This window comes from Amphiprion ocellaris, chromosome 16, assembly GCF_022539595.1.
Source record: "Amphiprion ocellaris isolate individual 3 ecotype Okinawa chromosome 16, ASM2253959v1, whole genome shotgun sequence".
Classification (NCBI taxonomy): domain Eukaryota; kingdom Metazoa; phylum Chordata; class Actinopteri; family Pomacentridae; genus Amphiprion; species Amphiprion ocellaris.
This window is the reverse complement of record NC_072781.1, coordinates 10,655,314-10,671,125: the sequence shown is the minus strand read 5'-3', so window position 1 is coordinate 10,671,125 and position 15,812 is coordinate 10,655,314. Positions and strand designations below refer to the sequence as shown.

Here is a 15,812-nt window from a genome sequence, read left to right as displayed (position 1 = left end):
ATACATTCTATTTCAAATGAAAGTCTGTCGTTCCTCCTGCTTTAGCTGAGCCTGCTTTGTGTTTTCCCTTGTCTGCTGCTGTCTGTTGCCTGGCATGCCCCTGGTAGGTGGAGTGTTTCAGTGCAACTGGGAGCACCTGGCCAGTCTCCCAGGACTATTTAAAAGCTGACTGTCTCCTCCTTCGTCCTTCTCTTCATTCTCTCAGCACCATGCTGTTGTCAGAGAACAGTCAGCTTTGGCCTTGTTAGTTTGAATTTCACATATTGCAACACTTTCCATTGATCCGTAGCACTTAGCGTTTGCTGATCAGCACATCCTTTAGTATGTTTGTGGGTTTTGTAGGTTTACTGCTATAAATACTTATACTTTAAGTTAAGAAACCATGTCTCTTTTGTTTTTTTATCTTGGCTCATGAGCCAGGTCATGACAAGCTCTAATTTCAAAATCTGTCTGTAAAATTTATTTAAAAGTAAAACACCAATTTTAGACGAATGCCCCGATTTACTGGGTTTAATCATATAATTATTTTGTTGTTTCTGATTAACATTACTGGATAAAATTTGAATGTCAGAGCAACTTTACATACTGATGAAATGTTGCATTGTATTTATGTACTGATCATACAGTAAGTTTTAGACTTTTGTTAAATATTGATCTGCAAAGAAGCTTACTTGTAGTTACAAAGTGGAGAAAAAAGTGGAGTATTTCTGTTTCTAACGTACTTTCCACCACTCTAAGTCGGCTCCTTCTCTACTAATGCCTTGATGTGACTGCTGTTATTGGGCTTAAAATTTGAAATCACCTTGTTGTTGTGTTATCTGGCCAAAGTCCATGAGCCGGGTCAGCAGATCTGCTATAAGACTGTATTTGAAGGCCAAAGCTGTTTAAGTAGTGTTACTCAATGAAAGGAAAGTGCTGCTCAGCTTATTGTCCAGTGGAAAGGACCTGAACTGCCCCTAACTTGTAACCCGAAAACACTGCTTGATCTGCGTCAAACCCTTGTTTTAGAAGCGTACAGACACACTCAAGTGATAAAAATGACTCACTTACTAGTGATTTTCCATCTTGGTCTTCATCCAATATCAAAAACAAGACAATGCAGAACAGAATATTTCAACCAGTCTAAAAATGAAAGTGTAAAAATTGACTAAAGCATGTTAACAAACGTGTTAAAGAACCTCCTCCAGGGAAAATCTAATTTTTAATCTAGTGCCCATATAGTGTTTGTCATATGGTAGAAAGACGTATCATGAGCAAATTAAATGGTCAAAGCCATGACTGAACTTTTCCACCTTGAAACTATAGTGTTTAGTCTGGTCAATTTACACATTGGAACTTGTTTGACCATGTATGACTGAATCTCTCCAGTACTGCAACTCGCTGTTGTGCAGTGTAGAGTAGTTTTATATTGTTTGAGCAGAATCGTAGGTGAGCCGGCGTGCTTGACCTGCAGTGAGTTGCGAAGGAATGGAGGATGGGACTTAGCTCTTGCACATAGACCTGCACAATCTAATGACAGCAAATGTACAGAGGTACGCTGGGGCTGAATGCATAATGCCTAGAGCTCTACACCTGCAGCAGATGTGAGCGCTCGGTGGTGGCAAAACAAGTCGATGAGCTTATATTCGGGGATTGTAGTGTCTACAGTGTCTGGGTCCAGTACAGTGTTGTGAAACTTTATGTTTTTCGTTGAGTCTAGACCACAGTAGACTCTTAGTAAGACAAATACATCCCAACATGGTGATGAAGACTCCAAACCAGTAATTTTCTACATGCTGGTAGCCTAATTTGAAAAAATATAGACACTTGATGAACCATTTCTGTCTAAAAGGGTCACCTAAACATGTAAGTAGAGGACTGGTCTATATATTAGCACATAAACACCACTTACATGTTGCTCACACCCTGCTTATGATGGAGGCGTAGTGTTACTGTATACGCAGTGTTGACACAGGTAACTCACTTTAAGGCATGAATGGTTTGTTTTCTTGAAGAAAAAACTCTAAATATGTAATTTTGATACACAGAGAAGGTTTTTTTGGGGTTTAATCATGTCATAGTACTCATAACGCATTGTCATTGTCTGTGTGGAATTAGGTGGAAAACATGTTACATAGAGCATGAAATATTTTTACACAATAACACAGAGCAGAGTTTGAGGGTTGAGCTGAGTTTGTGAGAACTTTATGTGACCTGATGATGACAGGTCAAAGGATGTTTACGTGCTTTAGCAAGTTTAACCTCTTTTAGTCGATTCAGACGGCTGATATTAACATGCCTTGTTTTTGTTTCTTCTGTCATCCATTGTCAGCTTTTTATTATCCTTCCTGTTAGCATCATGGCTTTTTTTTATTAATTTTTTTTTTTTTTTTTTTTTTTTTAACCAGACTAGCAAGTGAATCATTGCTGTATCAAAGGGTTTAATTGGTGTGTTTATTACTGGACTTTGGCCTGTGATGACCTGCAGTATTTCTCAGTTTTTGAGCAGTCGTGCTGTGCTGTAGCTTTGTCCTTGAATGCAGCTGTGAGGATGTGTGCAATAAATTACCCTCTTGTCATTTCTGCTCCACCTCGCATCCCTCGCAGCCTGCTGGGGATTGGCGGAGACGGCAGTAACGGCCTCTCCGATTGGTTGACGGTGATAGTGGTTCATGACAGGTTTGGTGGTTGACTCTTTGTCTTTAAAACAGTGAAGGATTTAGCAGGAGCCCACTGTGTGTGTGCAAGTGTGTGTGTGTGTGGTGGTGCAGGACAGGCTTAAGTCGGGTTAGGGGGGAGGTACTTTAAGGTTAAGCTCAGTGTGCAGAGCAGGGCGAGTCTATTTAAAGGACACCACCTCCCTCTTTTGAATGATTCAATAACAGTTTGCCCCTCCCCCACTTCTCATCAAGATCAGCTGGAGGAAGTGGTAGCTCGGCCAATGGGATTACAGTAGCGGATTGACTCTGTGTGTGTGTGTGTGTGTGTGTGTGTGTGTGTGTGTGTGTGTGTGTTTGCAGCTGAGAGGGAGAGCAAGCCTGGACAAGCAGCAGCAGCAGCCGCTGTGTTTGTATGTGTGTGTGTGAAAAGAAAATGTAGGGCAGCCACTTGTTCTCCCTCCCTCTGCTGTCTCTCTCTCTATCATTTCCTCTGTCTGTCTTTGTTTCTGCGCTGTGCTGCCGTAGCTCCAGTCGCCACGGCGACGGCTGACATTGTTGCCGCGACTCCACTTCCGTATTTGCAGAGGCTTGGCTCTCTCCTTCAGTTTCTCTCTCCGTCTCGGCTCACCTCGAGGATTTTACAGAAGGGGGGATGTAACCTCCCTGAGCAACCATTGTCTGTGTGAGGGTGTGCGTGTGTCATTGTGTGTGTGTGTGTGTGTGTGTGTGTGTGTGTGTGTGTGTGTGTGTGTGAGGTGACTTCAGGATCCTGACATGAATTCCTGTTGGAAAATGAAGATCCAGGTACTGATTCTTGCTCTTGATAATGTCGTGGCTGTTTGTCTTTGTGTCGTCTTTGTGTTGATGCTGCTGATGTCGATGTCATGATTGTTGTCACTGCTGCAGCTTCCACTCAGACACATATGCCGCATAATGTTTCAAATATTGTTTACCTCATGCATAGAGCAGCTGATCATACATGAGGCAAAGAAAGGATGATAATAAAGTAGAGGGGGGGAGGATCATTGTAATTTCCATTCAGTGGTTGTTATGGTGAGGCCTTCTGTCTCCGTGGCGATGGCAGAGAGCTTCTGCTGCAGTAGCCGAGGGATGAAAGAATTGCCAGGAATGTGTGGTTTTTGTCTGTTTATGTGTGTGCATATGGGAGAAAGGAGTGGGTAAAGAAATAGAGAGCTAAATGAACTGAGGCAGTCCGTCTATGTAGGGTGTCAAGCAGAGGTATCAGACTTACGGATTTGCGTTTGTGTGTGGGTGCCTTGTGTTTGTTTTGCTCATCTTTTTTTGTATCTGTTTTTTGTGTATTCTGCTTTATCTCTAGGGGGCTCTGAATCCTGTATTTTCAGTGTGAAAGGTTGACCCAGTTTCCCCTGTGCTGCTGCCCTTTGTTCAGGATGAGCGGGGGTGCACAGAAATACTGTATAACTTCCCACCAGCATTGTTATCTGTGTGCGTGTTGTCACGGTGTCGCACAGTTTGGTAACAGATAGCCAAGGTACAGGACCTTGTAAAAATGTCGTATCAGGTCTGAGTCAGTACACATGAACTCACAAAACCCTCTGTCACGCTGTGGTTTTATTTTTGTCATTGTTGCTGCATGTGCTTTGGCATTTAACTGCACTGCTGGAGTGAAAGTGGTGGTTTCCTGCTGCAACTGTTGGCTACATAGGAACTCCAGATGTACACACAAGGCCTCAGCAGCCTGATATATAAATATATATTTTCCCTCTCAGTCCACAGCTTAGCGTATCACATCATTGACTGATGCACCAAATCACAGAGCTTTGTGTCAAATCTGCAGCTGGGGGAGGGAGGGAGGGGGAGATTAATGCAGTCACATGTCATGGCAAAGCTTTAAACCTGTAAGGCCGGACTGGAGAGGACAGCAGTACGTGGTGTGGCCTTCCCGCACCACTGTGATAGTTTAATTCATAATTTGGGGTGTTTTGTAACACAGAGAACCTCCACTTACAGCCTTGTCATCCACCGCAGCTTTTTTGTCTCTCGCTGAAAAGGCTCATTTTTTAAAAGCCCTGCATGTGTTTTAACATCTGACAGAACCGAGGGCTCAGGCTGTTAGTATTCATCGCACTAGATATTGAAAGTTTTTTTTTTTTTTTTATAAAAAAGCAAGAGAGAAACTTGTTTCAGATGTTTCTACACTTTAGGTAGGGTGTTCATATTCCCAGTGGGTGCCAGAGCTAAGGCTTCTCTAAGCAGCTACTAAGTGCTGCTAGCTATGAAGAAGCTGTTTGGTGGGCTCCTGCCTCCTGCTGTCACAAAGTCTGTGAGTTCCCTCTTCAAACTAAAATATTTTTTGCAGTCTTCTGATAAGAGTCTTGGTCACTCCTTCCTCTCTTGTCTTTGCCTTTTTTTTTTTTTTTACTTGTTTGTTTCTGCGAGGCTTCGAGGGGCAGAGAGTTCAGACACTAATAATGCAGCTTGTTTGAGGCCACTGTGCCGAACTAATTATCTGTAGCTTGACTTTTTCACGCAGGACATAAATAATGACTTGCGTCGTGTGGAACTCGAAGTGCAGATAATGAGGAAATGTGGCTTTTCTGTAGAGTCACAAAAATATTTCACCGTATCTTCCGATCTCTTTCTCTCGCTGCCATATTTCCCTTTGCCTTTATCATACGTCCCCCAGGACAGACTTCGGGGACTTAGATCTGCCTCTGACTGCAGCTCTCATTGCTTTTGGATTAGTATTGCATCTATATAGCCTGACTCCACCATCTACACAGTCCTTCTTCTTAATATGATGGTCACTGTCTCTCTTCTAACGTATCCTGTTTGGACATACTGATGTAATTATGCCTAAGATGAAGGGAGATGAGGGACAGAGCAGCAGGAGAAGGAGGTGGAGGAGGAGGTGGTGGTCGGAAAACCACAAGCTCACATCCTGCTCATTCACACACAAGACACGCAAAAAGCTGTAGATCTGTAGACAAACACAGAGTCTGGGGGTGTTTCCTGCCTCTCCTGCAGTCTCACTTTGCCTCAGTGTGATGTGGTTTTCTGATGCACACACAGATGCTGCAGGCTGACAGTCTGGGGTAGCACTTTAGCTAATTCATCTCTCGAAAAGGAAATAAATAATCCCCTTAAATAAGAAATGCTGAAACAATAGACAACAGCTTTGTAGAGAAAAGAAAATCTCTAGGCGGTGATTCGTATTATTTTTTCACATCTTCTCTCTTAAGTGCATGACCTCTCTGTATATAATGCCCATCTGCTCCCCCCCCCACTACCCAGACACAGTTATTGTAGGTTTGCGTAGACGTCTGTGGTCAGCCAAGCTCTCCGGTGATTGTTGTTACTGCACATTGTTGAGATTTCTCATCTGGTTCTGCTCTCCTGCCCAGCTGCCCACTCAGAGTCAGACTGCATTTCCTCTTTAAGTGGCTGCCGGACACTGACAGGGACAAGAAACCACATAAAGGCCAACGTCCTCTGCTGATGGCACTCTTTGTTGTTTGATATAGTGAGGATGTGTGAGTGTGACCTCTGAGGATGGAGGAGCTAATGAATGCAATGTTTACTTATATATATATATATATATATATATATATATATCTTTCTTTGTCTTGTGTGTGTCTCCCTGTGTTACGTGTTTGTGCCTGCCAGCTGTATTTGCAGGCTGAGACTGTGTTTATAATGGCCTACTCGACATTGTTGGCATTTGTTTTATACGATTCGAGAGAGGTTTCTCTCAGGAGTTGAGGCTGTGCAGTGGAATTTCAGCTATCCATGTCTGGGAAGGAAATCTTGTGTCGGCTTGTCTGCAGCAACTTGTGCATTTAAAAAAAAAAGAAAAGGGTGGCCTGATTTTTAAATCTGCATTTGGCAGATTGATCAGCCCTAAGAAGATCATGGTTTGTTTATGCCATTTATTGCAGGGAAGCTATAATGATACAAACACTGCCACACCCAATCTGCCACATGGCTGTTTCTGTTGTCATACCTGCAGATTCACAAATTTCCCTACTTCAGTTGTCAGTTTTATGTCTTTGTTTAGCTCAGTGCTTACGGTTGCCTGCTTTAGTTTTCTATCATTTCCCTAGAAGTCACTGTTTTGTCACGAGGCTCATTTCCGAATGATGTCTTGAATTAAAGAGGCATGTGTCTGTGCGCTGACGGGAATCATTGCATACGTTTGTGTTTTACCGTCATCAGACCACATAAACTACTACAGGCAGTCTGAAAGTGAAATCTGGTGTGCACTGTAAAGCAGTGAATTGGATTCAGGCCAAGTGGAAGCAGAAATAATGCTGACTCTGTATTTATTTCCATCATAATTACAACACACACTTCTCATCAGGATATTACAAAAAGTAACACACAACTATCCACGAGGAAATTAAGCATTAGGAATAAGTGATACAAAACTGCATATAAAAAGAGTTCCTCAACCATAAAAGTAATTTAAAGTTCCGTCACACCTGTAAGTAATGGTGCATGTGCAACATTTTTTATGTAAATGTCTTGTTTTTATGTTGGGGATTTAGTTTCTGTTTCGCCCTCTGGACCCAAAGCAGTTTTGGGATATTTTTGCTCCCTGTGGGCTCATTTTTTGCTGCAGTATAAAGTCCTGTACCTCTATGAAAATAGCACAACTATGGCTAGAGGTAGAAGGAACTCAAATATGTCTTCTGTTCAGTATCGCAATGCTATAAAGCCATAAAACATAGAATTAGAGAAACTGAGTGCCCACAGGAAAACATGATGACTCTACACTCAATAGATATTTCACACCCTAGATTTTTTATTTGTTTCTTTACTTGTCTTCTGTATCTTCTATGTAAGCACCGCCTGCAGTTCAGCCGAGTTCAGCTGAAAAGTCATTGAATTTTTCTCACATGACTGTGCTCAGTCACTATCGGCTTCTCGTTTGCGTTGGTGAGTGCAGAATTTTTAGTCTTTCACAGAAGCTAATTACTGCAGACGGTTGATCTGAAGAAACATCTTAAGTGAGGCATGTACAGTAAAGGGATTTGATTGGTTTTCCGACAGAATGGCAAATTACAAATGAGTAGTTCAAAGGCTGTCAGACAGTTCAAGAGCTGCAGATTTTTTCTGTTTTCATAGTTTTTGGCTCTTGGCTGACTATTTCTGGTCGTAAGACCTTTTTAGAGCAATGATTCATTAAATTGCTGTACTCTACACTAATTTGATGGTTGGGAGACAGGACTTTTAAGGTTACTTTGTAGTCTGACAGTTGAAGTGTATAACACTGATCATCTCGTTTACAATGCAGCGTTCTGCTGGGAAACCTCATGTCCTGGCGTTCGTGTGGATTCTGCTTTGACACTTACTGCCCACTTAAACATTGTGGCCGATCAAACACCTGAACCGGCAGCCCTCCTGATAGTCAGCTGTCAAAAGCAAAGGTCTAAGTAAGCTTTGAGTCGCTGGTGATTAGCAAATCATACAGCTTCTGTTGAATGGAAGAGTTCAGCAGCTTGCAGAGGTCGCTGGGAGATGTAATGAATTTACAGAGAAAGGACAAGAGAGGAAGAGAGAGATGTCACATACGCACAAACCTCTGCTCATTAATACTGCTGATTTAATTTCTTCGACAGTCACCTCATTACCACTGTCTGATAGCTATCATTCATTTGTCTCCTACTTTGTGCCTCTTCCTCTCTCTCTCTCTTTCCTCCTCCTCCCTCGTCATCTTGTTAGGATGTTAGCAATTTGTAGGAGGAGATGATAAAGTGTGTTCTTTTCAACCGAGGCTCTCTCACAGAATATACAACTCTCTGTCAATGTTGGCCAACAAGGAAAATAAACATATTAGGATTATAAGGAAATAAACATCAGACCTTGGTAGATATTTTGCTGTGTGTAGTCATTGTTGGATCGAGGCCATTTTTGAAAAGGTATCGGTTAGAATGCCAAGAATCCATTTTTACTGTTTCAAATTGACCTTCCCCTGGCTATTTTCTTTCTCTTGAATGAAGGTGTTTATTTCCAAAAGCATTGTTTTGTCATGTTGGCTGATTCTATTAACCTCTGGAAACAGGTCATTTGGCATTACAGTAAATTGTGAAGCAGGGTTGGCTCTGAGGCCAAGGAAGCTGAGAGCGTAAGTCTGCGATGACTTCAAGGCTTTCAGCTCTTTCTTTTTCAAGGCTGAAGTATGTTGTAGTATTTATGGTGTGTTTACAACTGATCAGATCATTGCAGGCAACAGAAACTTTGAATTCTACAAGATGCTTGAGATCTTATGTGTGATTCTTCCACTCTTACAAGCCTGCATCTACAGGACTGACTGTAACTAAAGTGCACTGGTGTTGCCCATTCGCAGCCACAAAAACAGCTTCTAGAGCCAGTAGTATTTCTGTGAGTGCACCAGTCACTATCACTTTCTGTGCTGGAGAGTAGCAAGTCCAGGCAAGTCCTGTGTGGGATGTTGAAAGATAATCTGAGAAGTAAAGATTCATTTCAGGGAATTATAAGGAACGAAAACATTTTGAATCTAAGCTCAAAAGCATCTTCAAACCTTATGTGTATACAGAACAAATAACACACACTGACTGATAATAGAGTGTAAAAGTATGGGAATGTATGTGTAATTTTATTCTTTCAAAAATGTCTCAAAATTTACAAAGAGTTGCAAGCTCGAAAAGCAGCTTTCATTCGTGCCCCGGACCTTTGGTGTGAAATCCTGTTTCATGTCTTTGTGAGGACTAAAAACAGCGCAGATGGTGCTGTAAGCAGTCAGACTGACTGTAAGTCTCGGTTTTGTACCTCGAGAAGCTGTTAACCTCAAACACAAACCTGTCTGTGTGCTGGGTCAACAGCATGATGCTGGTGTGAAATGGTGCAGAAATTAGATGGAAGCAGCTGCTTGCAAGATCCGCTTCTCTAAAATAGAATTTGTTTGCAAAGCTCACTTATTTACCTTCGGCTGGTTTATGCATGTTTCTAACTTTATAGCATTTTCACTGTTTTTTATTATCAGTTTTACTGCCGCTTTTAATTAATATTGTTCTAATTTTTTAGACAAAACAGGACATTTAAAGGCAACTCCATGAACTGCGAGACAATGAAAGGGACACTTTTCATAGTTTCCTGACGTTTTATAGTCTACACGAGTCAGTTATTCACATGAGTTACATTAGTTGGCAATGAAAATAATAATTACTTGCAGCCCTAAAAATGTCCACACATTCATGCAATAACAAAAGATGTAAATATGAGAAGGGTGCCGCTAATGATTGTTTTCTGTTTATCTGTCTACATTCCATTCATTTCTTTCTGTTGCACAGGTAAGATAAGGTACTTAATCTATATCTCTCAGGCGTTTCAGTCTGTCACATTTCCACCAATGTCCTCAGGTCAGCTGCAGGGTCATCAGCTGGAAGCTGGCAGTAGCACGCTGGGGATGATTCCCTGCAAACCCCCTGCAGCTGTGTTTATAGGAGGGTTAACCCTCGAATGCTCTCCTTTCTCTGAAGCCAAAGGCAGTAGCTGGCTTTGTCTGCCTCCCCTAATAGCCCGTTTATAGCTCTCTGTGACTTTGCCCCTGTCATTTTGATTAATTATTCACTGTTTAGTTTAGAAATGCTCATCACATTTTCTAAAACCTTAAAGCGAAACCAACTAATAATTACTTTACAATGATAATAAATAGAGAAAAGCAGCAGTTTTTTACATTTAAAAAGGTGAAACCAAAAAATTGTTACCATTTTTGCATCACAAAGCAATAAAAAAAAGCTAATTATTAAACATGTTGTCAACTGATGCTTTTGACTGATGAAAATTGAACTTTTTCCAGCTTTAGCATGCACATCTTCCCTTACAGTCCACAGTCAGATCTGTGATATCTTCATCAAATATCTCATTTATTATTGAAAAAAAAAATTCTGTGGAGGAGAAGAACTTTGTGAAGAATGGGCACATTTCAAAGAGGCAGGGTTAAACTCGCAAAAGTTTTATCTTTTTTTGAGATTCTTGCATAAAAGCGAGCTGAGCCCTCCTCCCTGTGGGCCAAGAACAGAGCCTGGAAAAACACAGCAATCCCTCTGAATATGACCTCTTGTCCTCTGCTGTACTTTCCTAAGCGTCTTTCCTTACAAGCTCGAGTCTTCAGAGTCCAGTCTGAAAGTTGTTATCAAAGGCTGGGGCTGCTAACAGACCCACAGAGGAGGTGCAGAAAGACAGACACAGCAGACTGTGAAACCTGAGCCTTCCTTTATCAGAATTATGCATGAGCCCAGAGAATAAGGCCCTTTATAGTCTACAGTCATGGTGGCGGTGAAGGTGACTCCCAGACCTTGTACTGTAGGTAACACAGTGTGGGATAAGAGGCTCGTAAAAGGAAATTGTGTTTGAAAAGTGAGGACAAATGGAGATGTATTTCACCTTCTCATCTTTCATCTACTGTGTTTAGTTTCTCTGCTCTAATCACTGCTGTCTATAAAAGTCCATTTGTGGCCTTGTTATCTCCAGAAAACCTCAGTCTGGAATATCTGCTTGTTACTCTGTTTTTGACCAAGAAAGACGGATTAAGGGCAAGGATCATCAGTTTGTTCTATTCTTTTTCTGTGCTTTTTATCCACGGCTGTCGTCCTCCAGAAAAACTGAATTTTTATGCTCTTCAGCTGTCTGACAATTGATTTGCTGAACAAATCGCACCCACTGAGATCTGTACCATTTTGTGGCATTGTATCGAACACACTGAAGATGTAATGACATGGAAATGGAGCGGGACTGCTTCCTTCTAATCCACTAGTATAGCAAGAGATTGAGATGTTGCCTCTCCGCTCGGTTTGAAAACAAACTTTGGTGTTTTTTTTATGTTGCTTTCTGTCCTCATTTCAATACTTGAGTACGTGAATCTAAGGCACCAAATTGTGTCTCTGCATCAGCTGGGAAGAGCATCATACAGGAGGCTGGCAGGTGTGAGATGAAAACAGTTTGAGATTGGAGATAATGGCTGACATTTTAGTCAATCAAAGCCAAAGAAAATTGCGTACAGACTTTCAGCCCTAGAACACGTCAGCGCTTTGTCTCTTCAGATGATGTTAATATTTTCTATTTTTCTGTCATTGTTAGAAGTTTAGTGGCGACACAAAAGATGACAGATGTGTTCGAATCGTTGTCTCTGCATTGACCTCAAAATTAATAACGAGGGTGGGAAAGTAGTTTAAAGGTCGAGAATTTGTACATGCCTGGGTGTGAGCGCTGCCCAATTTCTGCTAATGAAGATAGTTAATCACATAGTGGGATCTAGGGACCAGATCCAAGTTTTCATCTTATTAACATGGTTCAATGGGTTTGATTGTGTGTTTATGTGTTGAGTTTAAATGTCCTCAGGGGTTTAGTTAGATGAGAGGAAACTACGGACGGAATTGGGAGGAAGCAGAGAGTGATGGAGAGACTCGGCACATACAGTAGTCCTCTATCTCCATGGCAACTAGTCACAGTAAGAACACATGTGAGGCACTGAAGTAATTATAACTGGTAGGATGTCGAGGAGTCTGTTAGTGGTATGATTTATGCGTGGGTGTGTGTGTGTATGTGGGCTCGTAGTTTGTGAGTTTCGGTGGCAAAGTTAATCCGGTTCGGGAATAGATAGTGAAGGTGACAACTCAGCTGCTGCCATGATATCAGGAAATGCGCTCAGGGTTGAGATGTCCACAGTAACAAATGCTACTTGTCAGCATATGTGTGTGTGAGAGGGTGTATGGACAAGTAGGCAGCTTCTTCAGAGAGGCTCATGGGGGCTGCAGAAATGGCGGGATCACGATAGAAGTCTCCTTATGGTACATTTCTGTCAATTTTGTGTCCTAAAGATACTGTAGTCTTAACTCTAGTAAAAAGAAAGAAAAGTAGTTCTTAACCATTTTGAGATGTGGCTCTCATCAGTTGCTCCACGTCTTTGATCCAGGTTGAAATATCTCAGCAACCACTGGATGGATTCCCTTCAGTTTCATGCAGACATTTATGGTCCACAGAGGATGAAGTCCACTGGTTTTGGTGATTCCCCGTTTTGACAACTATTGGTTAGATTGTCACAAATCTTCAGTACTAACACTTTTGTCCCCATCAGGATGAATTCTGTGATCCCTTTAATTTTCTATCTAGCATCAGCATCAGGTAAAAATGTCAATTCATCCAATACTTTGTGACCAGATACCTTTAAAACCAATGACATTCCCATCGTCCTCAGTCCAGCTTAGTGATAAATGTTAATTACCAACTGGAAGCAGCCAAAGGTCTGCAGAAAACAACTTCTAGCCAAAATAATGCTCCAGAAATGGCCACCGCTCATCTAATTGAAACTCCTAACTGCACTTCCCCAGCAATACATCCAAGTATAAGAGGACAAAAAGGTTGGTGAAAAAGCAATACAGATATATAGAGGATTCCTCTATTTACTAGTGAGATTATCCTACTTACATACTAAACACTACACCGGCTTCACATCAGCATTGTCATTGTGAGCTGTAGTCTCTTAGTTGTGTTCTCAAGTGTTCTTGTATCTCAGGCAGGAATTAATCACAGAAAAATGCTGTACTACAAATGGATGCAGTTTTACCCATCAGATACAGCTTATATAATGTAACCCAGCACAGCAGCACTGGTTGGTTTCTGCATCTGTGGGTTTACATTAGTGCTGCCATGTGTGGGATTCAGTTGAGTCAAACAGAGCAACGCTTCCCTCTTTAACATGTCACTCAGGCCATATTTTCATGTCTTCATAAAGTTGAAATACCAAATACCATCTGAGCAGATTTCTCTCTGCATCTGTGTTCATGTCCAAGGCTCGCACATTCCTGACAGACCTGGTGTGAACTCAGCATTATCTAACTATGATTGATAACTAATTAAGGAACCGTTCACGGCTTTAATTCCGAACACCGAAACGCAACACAAAACCCCAGTGGCTGTTTTTTCTGAGTCTCTGATGCAAGCAGAGAGCACGGAGCGAGAATCGAGGATGATCAGCGCCTCAAAACAAAACTTGAGTGCGCTGAACGCTGTAGGTATTGGCCCGTTTCGTTCCAGTGTAATGACACAAATATTGTGACTTCATTTGACTTGCAGTTTGGACGGATGCGTTATGCAATCAGCTTGTCCTCCTTTCGTCTCGTCCCAGAGGAACTAGATTTACCACAGGCTCCCTCGCAGGTCCCTGAGCTGCTGAGAAAAGTTGCTGTGCTCATTACGCCGAGTCAAACCATGAATCAGTCCTGTCTAATCCTTCCCTGTTCATATGTCTTCATCCTTATTAATATATCTGCAACGTGGTGGACATTTTGGGTTCTTAGTGAACAACGATTGGATGGATTGCTGAGACGTTTGGTGCAGATATTTATGTCTTACTCAAGATTAATTGCAATCACTGTGGTGATTCTCTGACTTTTATTTATGACAAATACATGCAAAGCAAATATGAATCTGGGCTGGAATAAGCTAAGCTGGTGAATACTGTATCTGCTAAACGTCAGTGTGTTAAATGTAGTTTTGGTGTTTATATCAGACACTGTTCACTGCAAAGGCAGTGCAATTTAGATAGAAATAACAGGGCATGTGTCAGTGTGTAGAATGCGTGTGCCTGTTTGACACCGAGTATACAGATTGAATATGTTTTTTACTCACTGGTGCTTTTTTTCTCCATCTTTTACAGAATGAAAAACCTCTGGCTCATTCGGCAAGCAGGTCCAGCAATATCTCAAAGGTGAGCAAAAGCACATACGAATGAAAAAACATCTGAATGATGCACGGCTCGGCTCCGTCACACAGTAAAGGGGAGCGAATAAAGAGACAAAGAGGGTGGCAGTGGGGTGAGCTGTGGATGAATTCAGAGATTGACGGAGCAGATAGACATGCAGCTGCTGATAGATAACCTGCCTCTTTCGCATCGCATCGCCTCAATCTCAGCCGCAACCTCCGTGACTCCACGTCTTTCGCTATTTCCCCCTTCCCACTCCTTCCTGTTGCTCCCACAAGCGAGCCTGCAGCCTGCATTGAATATGGTTCCACGTTTCAGCTCTTGTTCTCCTGAGCCTCTTAGAGGATAAACCCTTTACTTGTGCTAATAGATGTCAGAGTCATTCTGTCACCGTGGGACAGCTCTGGCAATAATGTTTGATCCACGAGCCCCTCGCTCCTAAAACGTGGGAAAAATGGAGGTTATTGCACCCAAGTGGCAAATATGGCTATCATTCTCAGGGGAACCGTTATGGTTAAACATAAATATTGTTTTCTCAGACAACGTTCCACTTTGTGACCAAAGGGGTACAACAAACACTGGCTGCTTTGCAAATCGTGACTCACTCATCATTTATGGCTTTGGTTTATTAGATTAAATTCACAGATGAGGAGAACTATTTCAGTTTGATGACACATAGCAAATTTCTCATATGTATCCTGTGGACATTGGTGCTTTCAGTTGGTGGATTGAGTCATTCAATATATTGTATTTATCCACATTTAAAACAAGATCATCATGAATCATGACTCACATTTTGCTTTGCAAAACTGAGCAATGACAGCAAAATCAGCCCCGCATAAAAGAAACATGTATTTTTTTACGCCTTGCAGTTTTGCCTGCCATTCTTGAACACAATAACATTTTGCTCACCTGTTAAATGAGCGATCCAACCACCACACACAGCTTTACAACAGAGTGTATTATTATACAAGAGCAACTTCAGCAAGTACAAAGTCTGTCGATATGGCGCCACGAAGCACCCGAAATCAAATGTTTACGACTGACAGGCTGGGTGATAATTTTCGAATGAGATAATAATTCTGAGATTGTGCTCGTGCGGTTATCCTGTGTGATAAATTTGCACCTGTCAGAGTGATCGCCTCCAAATCGATGACCTTTGGAAGCTCGTGAAAATGAAGGTAGAAATTATGAGGCTACGACTGTCTTTCAGCACTTTGCTCAGGATAGTTTGACATTGCAGGAAATATGCTTTATCCTGTCAAGAACTGGGCGAGAAGATTGATACCACTTGCATGTCTGTCCATTAAATATGGCCAGCTGTCTGTCGTAGTCCAGCTTAAAGACAGAAAACAGGGGGAGGCAGCGGGATGGTATTTCATCTCATCCAACTCCAGAGAAAGAAAAGTGGGCAGGTGTCTTTTACCAAGATGTTGAACTATTACTGTAATACACCAACAGTGTCT

At 41.8% G+C, this 15,812-nt stretch overlaps 1 protein-coding gene across 7 annotated transcripts in view; it reads left to right on the top strand.

Annotated features, from left to right (window-relative positions):
* The window catches only part of marchf8 (membrane-associated ring finger (C3HC4) 8), a 93,617-nt gene that overhangs the window by 54,092 nt on the left and 23,713 nt on the right, over nt 1–15,812 (top strand). For 6 of the 7 annotated variants that reach the window (XM_055018553.1, XM_055018554.1, XM_035945270.2 and 3 more), the window contains one exon: nt 14,302–14,352. In XM_055018553.1, coding sequence (XP_054874528.1) covers nt 14,302–14,352 — 51 coding nt within the window. Of the gene's footprint in view, nt 1–2,747; nt 3,444–14,301; nt 14,353–15,812 lie in introns of those variants that run through there. The other variant, XM_055018555.1, reaches the window with a different exon arrangement.